Here is a 14,761-nt window from a genome sequence, read left to right on the forward strand (position 1 = left end):
CCATTGCATATTTATCTATAAAACTTTATTTATTGATTTAAATTAAATTATGCATATAACCATGATTTTAAAAAGGTAGCGTGGTTGGTAGATTTACAGTTTGCATCTGAGATGTCGAGCATGATCAAAAATTCCTTCTGATCTTTCACCTGAAAATGTTGTATAGGAACAGAAAACTGGGAATGGGCCTGTGGTGTGTTTTGCGTTTGAGGATGGGGGATATGAGTGAACAGGGTGTGGGTCGGTGAAAGTGTTATAGGAAGAAATACATGATGAGGGTTTCAGTTGTTTGTTGGGTTCGACATTAGTGCTTAACCTACAGACACCTGATTCAGAAAACCTCGGGAAAAACATTAAACAGGTAAGGGATTAGAAGAGGTTGTGCGTTTCTAATATTATTATTAATAGAAAGTCTATATGTTATTCTATATTTCTATTAATAACAATTTTCTCCTTATTTTTAAAATGCCTGTTAATGTCATGAAATGAATAGATGCATAATTTACCTTTAATACTATTTATCACGTATAGGCCTACCTACATAGATTATGCAAAATAATGGATAATTATCGCTTAATTTTCATGTCATTTTTACAGTTTGGCATCAAGATGAATGAAAGTGAGATGGAATACGAACTTGATTATCCGACTGACAGTGGAATATGTAGCAAGGAGAAGGTGGTTCAGTTTGAATCGTCAGTCACTCCGATTGTTTTCATCATTGTGGTTTTGTTCAGCTTTGTGGGGAACACGTTGGTCTTGTGGGTCCTTGTGAAATATGAAAATCTAAAATCTCTGACCAACACGTTCCTGTTGAATCTGGCGCTCTCCGATCTGATTTTCACATTCGGTCTGCCCTTTTGGGCTTACTATTACATGTACGGATGGACTTTTGGAGATGAGGCTTGTAAAGCGGTAAACTTTGTGTTCTACACTGGATACTACAGCAGCCTCATCTTCCTCACGGTTCTGACCGTTCATCGATACATAGCCGTGGTGCATCCCATGTCAGTGGTCTTATCACGGAAAAGTCTGCACTGCTACCTTACATCTGCTATCATCTGGGTCATGAGTATTGGTGCTGCCGTTCCCCACGCCATATTCAACTCAGTTGTGAACTACACAGAAGAAACAATGGGATCTACGAATCTAAAAGTAATCCAGCTCTGTGATTTTGAGGATCAGATTAACTGGAAACTTGGTGGTACATACTTGCAAAATTTCTTTTTCATTTGTGCATTCGTGGTCATTAGTTTTTGTTACACTGAAATCCTGGGACGACTGCTTCGACCAACATCTCACACTCGGGCCAAGACCGTGTGGTTAATCCTCTGCATAGTGGTGTTTTTTTTCCTGGGATGGGGACCGTACAATGTGGCCATATTTCTGGACTCTCTGATTGCTTGGGGAATCTCTCCATTTAATGAATGTCACGTCAGCATCTCAATCGACTATTTGATGTACGTATCTCGGATGGTGGCTTTCTCTCATTGCTGCCTGAATCCCTTGTTTTACGTCTTTGTGGGAATCAAATTCAGAAACCACTTGAAGAAAATGATATGGACTGTTTGTAAGAAGGGCAGTGGGTCTCAGAATCGACACAGCAGGATGATTTACTCCAACGGTGAAGAAATATCCATGCATTAACTGCCCATTTCAAAATGACAGAATAAATAAAGTGCAAAGTGGTCTTTTATAATGATGTGATTGAAACTGGTGGAAGTAAAACTGCTTCTGTTACAAATGAAATGATGCATGTAAAGTGTCTGTAATTGAACAAACGTTACCGAATGCTCCAAATTATAATCAACTTTAATATTTTTTTGTACTTTTTGCTGCGCCGTTTTAAAAAGCATAGAGTTGCTTGGATTTAGCCGTGTTGTATATTTATGTGTCAAAGATGCACTTAATGTTTTGCCATAAATTATTAAAATGTAAGGATTACAGTCAGCAATGATTCATTTAGTTAATGAGTAAAGGGGATTAATAAGTGTTGGGTTATAAATCTATTGTCATGTGATCTTAATATTTCAGCACATTCCCTCCACAAAAAAACGATTTTACTTCGGTATTTCAGTTTTAGTTTTTTTTCACATAATTGCATTTGCATTTCACAAAAGTGTTGTTTATTTTTATTTTTTATGGTTTTCTCAAACTTGTACATACCTGATGCTGTTAGGGGGATCGCTCTGCGGGCTCTTTGATAATATGTGTTTTAAATGTTAGCTGTGGCCTGCATGCATCTTTATTTGTCAGCTTTGATTAACCATGACAATATTTACATGCAAATATTTTTGCATTATATTTCTGATACTTGTCCACTTCATTTCATGTTTAAATTTGATGCATTTGTCAACTTGGTCATATTTCTAAATTAAAATGATTACAATCTCACAGTACAGAAAATTGGTTTAAAGGAAGTAATGTACATCCAATTAAAAAGCTGTGTTTTTATGAGCACTACCAATAGAACATTTTATTAACACATAGACACCCTTAGTTTCATCAATGTACATTATATCGTGAAAACGGCAATAATATACTATATTATCATGTATTATATACTTTGTTTTTCTACTACATTTTTCTACAGTATATGTAAAGCTGAATTGCATCAGTGCAAAATTGTGAAAAGCACTATAGAATCTAATTGCATTTATGTTTGCATTATAAGTCACTTATGTCATGACTATAAAATTATTTTGACAAGTAGATGTGGTTCAGTGTGGTTTATGTGATGTTGTCAGTTTTCATGCAGATATATGCGGTTAAGTGATTCTTTGTGTTAAGATCATGTGGTAAAGTCAAGTCAGCTTTATTTATAGCGCTTTTTACAATTTTCATTGTTACAAAGCAGCTGTACATGAAACATATTGACTATAGGCAAAACCTCAAAGTTATACAAGTTAAAATAAATACAGAATACAGACACGCAGACAGGTTCACACACACCCACATGCATAAAACACGCACAGAGCACAATATACAGACACAAGCACACACACACACACGCTCGCACGCACACACACACACAGTGTGGATATCTCAGATAAACACACATTAAAGATAAAAGAGAGAAACACAAGTCAGATAATATACGGACTATAAATTCCCAACTGTAATAATAAATAAATTAAGAAGAATGTTAAATTTCAAAGTCATATTAACCTCAGCCAGGCAGACAGTTCAAAACAATTTGCAAACTGAGGTGAGGAACGGTGGTTAAAGCAAGAGGACCACAACCTGCAATGATGCACAGGGGACTCAATCTATTTTATGTGTGCACTGGGATCTAATATTTATACAGTTGATGCTTTATTATTTAAATAAACATTATTGTAGCTGGGAATAAACCGTAAAATTGCGGTTTTCCTGTAAATTTACATTTCCCCATTTTTCTTGCATATTTGTGGTCTTTTTCTGTTGTTTAAATTTTTTTGACCGTATTTAAAAAAATACATGAAAAAACAGTAATATGCCATCAAATAAAAGTTTTTGGACAATTATATGTGGAACACTGTAAAAAAAATATAAATTTCACAATTCTGAAACATTATTGTGTTTTTTATATTCTCATTTGACTAAGAATCTTCCTCCAAAGGTTTCAAAGAGCATTCCCAAAAACATTGTATGGTTTAACTTTTATGACAGATTATGAGTCCATAAGAGTTATTAGTCAAACTGTTAAATAATCCTGTTTCAAAATGGTCTGTGGCACCAGTTTGACACAAAGACTTCACGCAAGTACTTTGGTGTATTCATTGTGAAACTGCTAGCATTATTAAACGGAAATAGGATTGCTTTTCACACAATTTAGCAGATACACATCTCTATATCCAGACACTTAGTTAGGCTTCCATTTCTGACCTTTTGTTTTGAAATGCCATTGCTAAGTCATTCGATACTGTAGCTCATACACTCTTAAAAAAAAATATTTAAAAGGTTCTTTGATGCCATTGAAGAAATTCTCACTTGTCTTTCCTCGCCATGTTTTTATTCAATCAAATAGTAAAGTATATTTTTTATTTGTGCATTTGTGGTTATTCGTTTTTGTTACACTGAAATCCTGGGACGGCTGCATCGACCAAATCTCACACTCGGAGCAAAGACCGTGTGGTTAATCCTCTGCATAGTTTTTTTTTTTCCTAGGATGGGAACTGTACAATGTGGCCATATTTCTGCACTCTCTGATTGCCTGGGGAATCTCTCCATTTTACAACTTTTTGCTGTTTTAAAAAGCAAAGAGTGGCTTGGACTTAGCCGTGTTTGTCATGATTCTCGAGTGGTGAGACACAGAGAGAGGACCCAGGTGCAGACAGCGGGTAAGGGGTTAACAGATAATTTAATAAATAATAAAATAAAGACCCACGTGGGGGTAACAAAACAAAACATGACATGGGTACAATAACAAGACAGGACTAAAACTAAACTACCTACACTTAAACAAGACTAAAATAAACTATAAACATGATCATCAAGACTAGACTAGACTAGACTAGACTAGACTAGACTAGACTAGACTAGACTAGACTAGACTAGACTAGACTAGACTAGACTAGACTAGACTAGACTAGACTAGACTAGACTAGACTAGACTAGACTAGACTAGACTAGACACAGGAACCACAATGAACCAGCACAAGACAGAAGACACAAGGGCATTAAATAAGGGACCAAATCAAGATAGGGACAGGTGTAGGGCATTAATCAATAATCAGGTAAGCCGGAGACCAAAGAGAGTGTATGGAAGGCCATGACAATAATTGCCTCTCTCCACATTAAACATGAGGTTCTGTCATGATCCTGCCACTATACTAAGAGAAGCAGAATCATGACAGTGTTATACATTTTCTATGTCAACGAGGCACTGAGTGTTTTTGCCATGGAAGCAATTGTTAAAATGAAAGGATTACAGTCAGAAAAGATTTGTTTATTTCACATATCTATGGTCAAGTGATCTTAATATTTCAACTTCCAAAAGAGAGCTGCATGACGCATTCCCTCCACATAAAACAGATGTAACTACGGTATTTTATTTTGAAATAAGTTTTACATACAATTGTATTTGCATTTCACAAAAGGGTATAAATTAGCATAAATTAGGATTATATTTCTGATACATTTCATGTTTAAATTTGATGTATTTGTCAACTTGACAATATAACTAAATTAAATCGATTACAATCTCACAGAAACTTTGTTTAAAGAAGGTAATGTACACACAATTCAAAAGCTGTATTTTTATTAGCACTCAATAGAACATTTCATTACATACATAGACATCCTTAGTTTCATCAAAGTACAATATATTGAGAAAACTGCAATAATATTATTTATTCTAATTACCATTATATATTTTGCTTTTCTGTCAATGCAAAAGAATCTAATTGCATTTATGTTTTCATTGTAAGTCACTTATGTCATAAACAATACAATTATTTTGACAAGTGCTTGTGGCTCAGTGTGGTTTATGAGAGGTTGTCAGTTTTCATGCAGACATATGTGGTTAAGTGATTATTTAACCTGCAATGATGCACAGGGGACTCAATCTACAGTACCTTATGTGTGCAGGATCTAATATTTATGCAGTATTAGTTGATGTATGGAAGCAAAAAAGAGACATAACGTTTTGAAATTTAATAGCCAATGAATACTTGAGTTTGAATTATTTTACTTTGGAAACCTTGTATCTGAATGTATTTGTTTCGAATTTACCTCTATGAAATTTAAATATGAAAATTCTTGATTTCCATTTTAAAAACTTGAATTTAATGCTCACAAATTCAGATACAAAACAAAATCAACTTACAGAATTTCAGATAAAATACATTCAGGTTGATCAAATTCGATTGCTCTTATTCAGATCGAAAATTTCAAGTTAATATTTTTCAAAGAAAACATATGTCTAATTCGACTGCTCAAATTCAGATCGAAAAATTCAAGTTAAATATTCACATGGTAACATCCGGGCTACCCAGGATAGGAAAAACAGTTGAGCCCAGAGCCCGTCTGCAATTGAACCGAACCATTGAAACGAACCGACGTCGGGCGGCCTATCAGAGCACGTCAACCTGACTGTCTGTCATGATCCAAGAAGAGGCAAAGTCACGTATATTAAACCTGTAAAGAAGATGACTTCTAGGGAAAACGAAGGCGCTCCGGTAGTTTGCTGTTTATGTACAATCAGACTCGACAGAACAAAAGAATGTTGTTGCTGATTATTTTTTGGAACACATAACTGTTAGCTATGGTTTGTTGTGTGACTCGTCTCTCTATGTAGGTAAGTCAGCTAGGCAACACGTTATAGCCAGCAGGAAAACTTCTCCGGTTACTTTCGTAACCTCGGTTCCCTGAGAAGCGAGAACGAGACATCTGTATAGGTGTCTGTGGCCTAGTGGTTAGAGCGTTGGACTTGTGATCAGAAATTTGCCGATTCGGATCTCAGTGCCAGCAGGTCATGATTGAAGTGCCATATATGCAACATTCTTGTCCATCACGTGCTTATTTGTACTTTTTCACGTTTTGGTTATGTTTTTCACTCATGTCTATTCAAAAAATATATAAAAAATAAATTACAACAAAACGAGCAGTTTGCTGATCTTTGTCTTTATTGAACATTACACATTGTTTGGTCTGCTTTGTAACATGACTGCAATTAAAATCTCAGCGCTATGCATAAATGACTGCCTCCATATATTATTTAATAATCCCTAAAGTACTTCATTCAGTTCTTTTCTCTCCTTGACAAGTTACAAACGCTGTCTACTGTTGTTAGCCGTTAGCACTAGGTATAAGGAGGGGCTCTGGCATAGATAAGAAACCCTTATTTTAGTTAGATCGAAGGGTCTTTAAGACATCCAACTGGAGAAAGCGTAAAAGCGAACAAAACCCATTGACATCCGTTAAAAAACTAGCCTGTTGTCTCCTTTGCTGTGTTCCGATGAAGCCAAGGTGATAGCATTAGCCGTTGCGCTTTTGGTTTTGGCGTGGGGGGGGAGCTGAGGAGATTAAGTAGCACGTCACACAACAGCAGATTCGACTAGGAGCAGGCACGATTCAGATGTCTTAAAATATAATTGAGACTAGTCGAAACTGAATTAGAGATATCTTTAAACACTTTGCGTATTTGTGACGCGATAATTTTAGATATCTATGAGGTCATTACAGATATCTAAAATAGAGTTTTGACTAGTCAAAACATATTTACAGATATCTGGAATCATATTTCTTACTAGCGCAATTATAATTGCAGATATCTCTAATTATCAATTTGACTAGTGAAATTACAATTATGACTCGTCGAAATACAATTAAAACTATCTAAAATATATTTTATGGATAGTCAAACCCAAGGTTTTTATGTCAAAACGGCTTGCCATAAGAAGTCATCTTCTTTATAGGTTTAATATACGTGACTTTGCCTCTTCTTGGATCATGACAGACAGTCAGGTTGACGTGCTCTGATAGGCCGCCCGACGTCGGTTCGGTTCAATGGTTCGGTTCAATTGCAGACGGGCTCTGGGCTCAACTGTTTTTCCTATCCTGGGTAGCCCGGATGTTACCATGTGAATATTTAACTTGAATTTTTCGATCTGAATTTGAGCAGTCGAATTAGACATATGTTTTCTTTGAAAAATATTAACTTGAAATTTTCGATCTGAATAAGAGCAATCGAATTTGATCAACCTGAATGTATTTTATCTGAAATTCTGTAAGTTGATTTTGTTTTGTATCTGAATTTGTGAGCATTAAATTCAAGTTTTTAAAATGGAAATCAAGAATTTTCATATTTAAATTTCATAGAGGTAAATTCGAAACAAATAAATTCAGATACAAGGTTTCCAAAGTAAAATAATTCAAACTCAAGTATTCATTGGCTGTTAAATTTCAAAACATTATGTCTCTTATTTGCTTCCATATTGATGCTTTATTATTTAAAAAATCCTGTAAAAAATCTGAAATGTGCTTGCAGCTGGGGCGCCAGAAATAAACCGCAATATAACGGTTTTCCAGTAAATATAAGTTTTTCTTGCAAATTTGTTGTCTTTTTCTGTTATTGTAAAATTTTTGACCATATTTGAATAAACATACATGAAAAAACTTCCATAAAATTACAAATGAAAAATTGTGTAAAATTGTGGTGGTCTCAAAGAGGATTCCAAAAAAATGTTTTACTTTTATAACAGAGTAATTAGTTGAATATTAGTCAAACTGTATTTTTTCCTCATATTGTTTTAGAGTTTCAATAAGATCTGTGGCACCAGTTTGGCTCAAAGACTTAGGTTTCTCAGAAATCACACACACTGCAATGGCAAGTACTTTGGTTTATTCATTGTGAAACTGCTAACATTAGCAAACGGAAACCACTGCGTTGAGCAAAGTGGGATGTTGCTTTTCACACATTTTTAGCAGATACGCATCTCTTAATCCAGACACAGAGGTAAGCTTAATTTTCATTGTCCATTCTTCTTAAAATATCACTCTTAAGTCATTGAATACTGTAGCTCATACACTCTGGAAAAATGTGCTTCCGAAGATTCTTTGATGCCATAGAAGAACTTTTCAGTTCCATAAAGAACTTTAACATCTAAAGAACCTTTCTGTTTCACGAAAGGATCTTTATGGCCAAAAATAGTTCTTCTTTAAAGAACCTTTGTGGAACCAAAAATGGTTCTTCAATGTCATCGCTGTGAATAACCTTTCAAGCACCTTTATTTTTAAGAGTGTAGATCACATTTGTTGTAGTTATTGAAATTATTACCACTTGGCTGCAAAATGAGATTCAATGTCAAATATCCAAAATGTGTCTAAAATTCTCGCTTGTCTTTCCTTGCCATGCTTTTCATATTCACTAGCGATGCAAAAGGCAAGATGGAATTGCTCAAGAACAACAGCAGCTATGATCCGAAAGACACATATCTTGAATATAATTACTCAGACTATAACTATGTGGATGGGTTAATCCCAATGTGTGAGGTTTACGACTACAATAAACCCACGGCTGTGTGCTACGCCATTATCTTTTGCCTCAGCATACTTGGCAACAGTGCCCTCCTGTGCGCCCTGGCCTGCTATGAAGATCTAAAGAGAGCCACCAACCTCTTTATATTCTGTTTAGCACTTTTCGATCTGCTGTTCACAATTACGTTGCCGTTTTGGTGCGTAGAGTATCTCCACCACTGGGTCTTCGGGGACGTTGCCTGTAAGATCATGACAGGTGCCTACTTCGTGGGCATCTACGGAAGCCTCATCCTTCTGACGGCCATGACACTTGATCGCTTTTTTGTGGTGGTGGTGAGATGGGATTGGCTAACTGTAAGTCGGAGGCTTCAGTGTTCGAGAGCTGCCTGTGCTGGTGCCTGGATCATCAGTCTGATAGCTTCTCTGAGAGACTCGATGGCATCCAATGCGAATAAAGATATGGACACCTACGCGTGTGAAAGCACCCAGACGGACAATGATCAAGCAGGGTATTACACACAACTCATTCTGCTCTTCCTCGTACCGTTCATACTCATCGTTTTCTGTTACACCAAAATCTTGCTGACGTTGATGTCAACATCCAGCAGACAGAAACACAGGACTGTCATACTGGTGCTGTGTATCGTCATCGCTTTCTTTATATGTTGGGGGCCGTATCATATACTTATAGTTCTGATGTCTTTCTATGACCCCTGTAAATATGACCGACTGAATCTTGCGTTTGTGGTGTGCAGAATTCTGGCGTTTTCTCACTGCTGCATGAACCCAGTGCTGTATTTTCTCAAATGGAGGTTTCAAAGATTTCTCTCGAGCTTTTTGTTTTGTTTTCCTGAGCTCAGGCGGATGGGGCAGAACAGAGGACCCACCGACCCGAGCGACTCCAGGATTCATCCGTACACCAATGAGAGAGATCTCGGAAACTGTGAACTCAACACACAGTAAAAAGCATTATGTAATATACTTGACTTAAGACTTGATAAATTGATTCATTGCTCAGGAGACTTTAACTGTTGGCGGTTTGAGTACACAACAGAACTATATGCACAGCTCAGATCATGTGGTCTCACAAAATTTGTGGAGAAATGTTCATTCTGTATTATTGAAATGTCTGGTTATTGATTGCAGACATTTGTAAAATCGATGACATTTGAGAGTACTTAATGTATTGATAAAATAAGGAAATGCGTAGATTTCAAGGAGCAAGTTTCAGTTCACTTTTCGTTTATTCTCATTAGTCATTACAGTCTAGAATAAACACTTGGGGGTTTTCTGCACAGTATTATGCATTAAGAGTCAAAAGTGAAAGACATTCTGCACCACGAACACTGACTCAAAATGAGAATATATATATTGAAAACTTTAAATATTAATTAGATTAATAACTAAAAGTTGGTTTGTTAGACATCTGATGAGGAGGGGTTTGAGTGGGCTGGACGTTCATTCATGTAAGAGTGAGACATGCAAAACAAGTCTCTATAGTAGATATTGTACAGAGGAAACCATCACAATCAAGGTACTTTCTTTATTTCTTTCTTCCTTCCTTTTATTTTTTATATGAATATGTATTTGTTTCTGATAGATATAAATAAATTGCTCAATCAAAAAATTTAATTCTCTCATTATTTCTGACCCTTTTAAACATTGGAGCTCTTCGTTTATTTTCTTCTTTGGAACAGATAAGAACAATAAGCTTTATAAAGTATATAAGTAACCATAATGGGCCAAATGTTTTTTAGGTTAAAAAAATAACACCCCACAGGTTTTGCACAACCTATAAACAGACAAAACGTTAAATGCTGTCTCTTGCCAATTGCTCGGAAGTCAACAAATAGAAATGAAAAAAAAAGCAATATAGAGTATATAATGGCAACTTTGTCATTATGTGTAAAGTTTTCCTTTTAGGGGTGGATTTGTGTATACCTAACTACAAATGATTTCTTGAGTAACTGCATGACTTCTTGTTAACAAAATGAATGCTTTAAGTGTCATGTGTATGCTCACAAAGAAATATAACTTAAATAAAAATCTTCATAAAATTAACTAATAGATCAAATGGACAATTGTGGCCAAAAGTGATGTCTGCCTGTGAAACCATCAACTTGTGACATGTATGGTACACAGGATTGAAAACACTTAACCTCACACAAACTTTTGTGGAAACAGTTGTGACATATTCTGCAAGCGTGTGCAAAAGTGATGCTAAACAAATCTAAATAGACTGAATTATTCACTGTAACATGTTATTGAACTTCTGTCATCTCACAGCCAACACGATGCATCAGGAGATTATGCAGGAGGAATTCAACTTTAGCAGTTACTACAACATGGACTACATATATGATGGCCATTTGATCACATTAGAAGATCATCTGTCTTATAGCCCTGTGATCGGCGCTGTATGCTACATCATCATCATCTGCATCAGTCTACCAGGAAACTGTTTCTTGCTGTGGGTCCTGAAGAAGGAAGGTTTGAAGAGCTCCGCCAACTTGCTCCTCCTCCATCTCACAGCGTCTGACCTAATCTTCACTCTCATGTTGATCCCCTGGACCATCGATAACATCTGTGGCTGGATCTTTGGCGAGCTGGGATGCAAACTATTCAACTGGGGCATCTTCCTTGGTCTGTACAGTTACATGACCTTTCTCACGGTCACGACGGTCCATTGCTATGTGGTGACCGTACATCCGGTGTTCGCTACATTCGCTGGGAATCGTTTCAGACTGTACACGCACGTCTCATCCTCGGTGGCGTGGCTGATCTCCATAGGCTTCAGTCTGCCCGAAGCCTTCTACTCTGCAATTGTAGAAAACCTTGACACGGTCTATTGTGTTCCCAATTATGAATCGGAATTCGAAGAGAAACTTGGATATTTCATTCAGATAATTCTCTTTTTCATGCTGCCCTTCCTGGTCATTGCGTTCTGTCACGCCCGGATGGGCTTTGCCATTCATAAGAGCCAAATGGCGAGCAGAAACAGACATAACGCTGCGTGTATTATTTTCTGTGTTGCCGTGGGCTTTTTTATCTGCTGGGCACCGTACAACATCTTCCTCTTTCTAGTCGTCTTGAAGAGTTTAGATGTTCCTGCATTGACGGCCTGGGAGACCTCGGAGATGGTGTACTTCATCAGTCACATTCTAGCTTTCAGTCACTGCTGTCTGAATCCTCTCATTCACATCTTAGGAGGAAAGAAGTTCAGGAGACATCTCTCATGGTCCTCACGTAGGTACAGAAGACATACTTTCAGCACACAGAGCAGCTTCTCAGGACAAACACACCTCTGAGCTTCTGGACACATGATGTGCAGAGAAAACGCAGAAACTAGGGATGAAATAAGAATATATGAGAGAGTCTCTTTAAAAACCGATTTAAAATGCCCTAGCCTTTCAAAAAGGTGTGTGTTGTTGAAGAGGATTACATGTTGAATTAAAAAAAGGGTTTGCATCAGTGTTGTGCTGTTACTAGATATGAAAGAGGAACAAAGACAAAAAGCAGATGTAAAACTGATGGGTTTCCAAAGTATGTTGTATAAAGCTACAGAAAAAACTCTGTTTATCTGTGCAGTTGCTTTGAAGAGTTTGACACCTTTATTTCAAAAGAATGTACGCAGAAGTTGCTAAAGAATGGATGGGTAGTTTATGCTCTTATCCAGTAGAGGGCAATAGTGGTCAAGCAGTGAGAAATACAGACGCAGAAAAAAATGAAGACACCACTTTCAGTTTTACTAGTTTAGGCTCATTTTTGTTTCATTCTAAGATTACAAAATACAATTATTGTTTTTATTTGCATTTATATGCAGAAACTAAAAACGTGAGAAGCAGATACAGAAACGATGCTGTGTAATTTTCAGACCTCAAAGAGGCTACTGCAAAGAAAATATGTTCACTTTTAAGCAATGGCAACAGTAATGTTTGTACACCGATTTAGGAAAATGTATGTGATAACATGGATTTTTCTCACAGTTTTCATGTGCTTTGTCATGCAGTCCTTTCGCATTGCTGTTGGATGACTTTGTCTGAGGTTTTTGTTTTGTTGAAATCCAACAGACACTGGACTGGAATGACCACAATACATTTAGAAATGTTGCTTTGAAATGAAAATATATTTGGAATGCTCAATACTGGAGAGTTATCAATTTATTGGAAAGTCATTTTGTTTCTCCACATTTGTAAATGTCCGTTTTAAAGACCTAAACGAACAAACTTTTTTTTGAGTATGTACATCAACAGATTGTATTGAATTGCTGTACTTGATAAAAATCAATTTAGATGACCATCAATTGACTCAAAAAAAAAAGATTAGTATGAAAAGTATGTTAGCTTTGTTGTAAATGCTGCATGTTGGAACGTTTTGAAACGATGGTCAATAAATGCATCTCTGTTCTCAGCATCACTAAATTATTGTATTGATTATGTATTGTCAGTGTTCCCATCGTTCAATTGGTAGAACTTTTATTGCATAAGTCACAAAGGTTTGATTCCCATGGGAATGATACACGAATACACTGTAGGTCACTTTAGATAAAAGCATCTGCAAACCAAACACGTCACTTTGTTTTTAAAAACCTCATTCCGAGTCCCACTGCTTCCATAAAATGATCCCGGAACACGTTTTCTTAATAGACAGCAGCCAGATGCTCTCTTTTCCGGACACATTCCCTGTTCGAACGAAGAGAGAATTTACAATTCAACAGAATTATCCACAAATGTCTGTTAATAACAGACCTATCAATCATTTTTATTTGCCAAAACTTGTATCAATATAGTTCAATCCTAAGAAATAGAAAATAAATGGTGATTCTCTGTACCGTATGTATATTTTGGTATCCTATGGATCTTAAACAGATCACAAATCTATACAATACAGATGCTTTGACATATTTTCCTCTATCGTGCTCTGCAATGTCGCCATGTTAACATGGAAGTAGACATTTCGACGGTGAGATCTAACTGCTACTGCTCATAACAGAAAGCAAAACATAGAAGTATATATATATTCATTTTTATTTTGTGTCGTTTTACGCATTAAGAACCACATTTCAAATGCAATATCTAACGTGTGAAGCAAAATTGCCTTTGAAAGACTCTGCACGGCTTAAATGGAAACTAATTTTGAATTGTTGAAAAAGTTGAGGTGGCAGAAAACCTGTTCAATGCATCTGTTTATGAGTTTCTTGAAAGATATGGTCCTTTACCAAACTGTACCTCTCTGGCAAATGTGTACTCAGATTATAGCCAGAAGCCAAACAGATGTTGTTTTCTGCTCAATAGCGTCTCATTAGAACGATCTTGTTTTTACCTTCTCTCCTCCTGTCTTTATTTAACTTAACATGTTATTTTGATTCTTCTGCTCTCTTTTGTTTTCTAAAAATATAAGTTGGCTTTGACAAAAAGCAAATGTCTGATCTTTTTTTTTATGTATACAGCCCTTTTGAATATTTAGCAAGTGGGAGACTGTATAAGGCATGAAGTCAAGGGTCAACACAATTTTTTCTTTTACATTTGTTTTGTTAATATCTGTTGGAAAAATGGTTTGAGTTGTTTCTAATTTGAATACCTCGATCTGTCTGTCCATCCTCATGTGAAAGAAAAATCTAAGGAAATAACTCATTGATTTATCCTAAAGAGTAAGATTTGACAAATGTCTCTGTCATTAGAGTTTCGGAAGAGATCTCAACAATGTCTCAAACTGAGCTCAGATTTGTCAAGTCTGTTACTAAAAGTCAATATTATTGAAGGTCACGATATACCAAATCCAGATTATTTGACCTCTACAA

At 36.2% G+C, this 14,761-nt stretch overlaps 3 protein-coding genes across 3 annotated transcripts; all 3 read left to right on the forward strand.

Annotated features, from left to right (window-relative positions):
- Positions 1-289: 289 nt before the first annotated feature.
- xcr1b.1 (chemokine (C motif) receptor 1b, duplicate 1) lies at positions 290-2,711 on the forward strand. Its single transcript, XM_079453618.1, has 2 exons — positions 290-361; positions 598-2,711. Exon 2 carries the CDS (start codon positions 610-612, stop codon positions 1,645-1,647), a length of 1,038 nt encoding a protein of 345 aa, XP_079309744.1. The 5' UTR covers positions 290-361; positions 598-609; the 3' UTR covers positions 1,648-2,711.
- Positions 2,712-8,396: 5,685 nt separating this feature from the next.
- xcr1b.2 (chemokine (C motif) receptor 1b, duplicate 2) lies at positions 8,397-10,582 on the forward strand. Its single transcript, XM_079453617.1, has 2 exons — positions 8,397-8,440; positions 8,856-10,582. The coding sequence occupies exon 2, from the start codon at positions 8,872-8,874 to the stop codon at positions 9,922-9,924; it is 1,053 nt and encodes a 350-aa protein (XP_079309743.1). The 5' UTR covers positions 8,397-8,440; positions 8,856-8,871; the 3' UTR covers positions 9,925-10,582.
- Positions 10,243-13,372, forward strand: xcr1b.3 (chemokine (C motif) receptor 1b, duplicate 3). Its single transcript, XM_079453619.1, has 2 exons — positions 10,243-10,495; positions 11,248-13,372. Exon 2 carries the CDS (start codon positions 11,256-11,258, stop codon positions 12,267-12,269), a length of 1,014 nt encoding a protein of 337 aa, XP_079309745.1. The 5' UTR covers positions 10,243-10,495; positions 11,248-11,255; the 3' UTR covers positions 12,270-13,372.
- Positions 13,373-14,761: the final 1,389 nt, after the last annotated feature.

This window comes from Barbatula barbatula (genome assembly GCF_947034865.1).
Source record: "Barbatula barbatula genome assembly, chromosome: 3".
Taxonomy (NCBI): domain Eukaryota; kingdom Metazoa; phylum Chordata; class Actinopteri; order Cypriniformes; family Nemacheilidae; genus Barbatula; species Barbatula barbatula.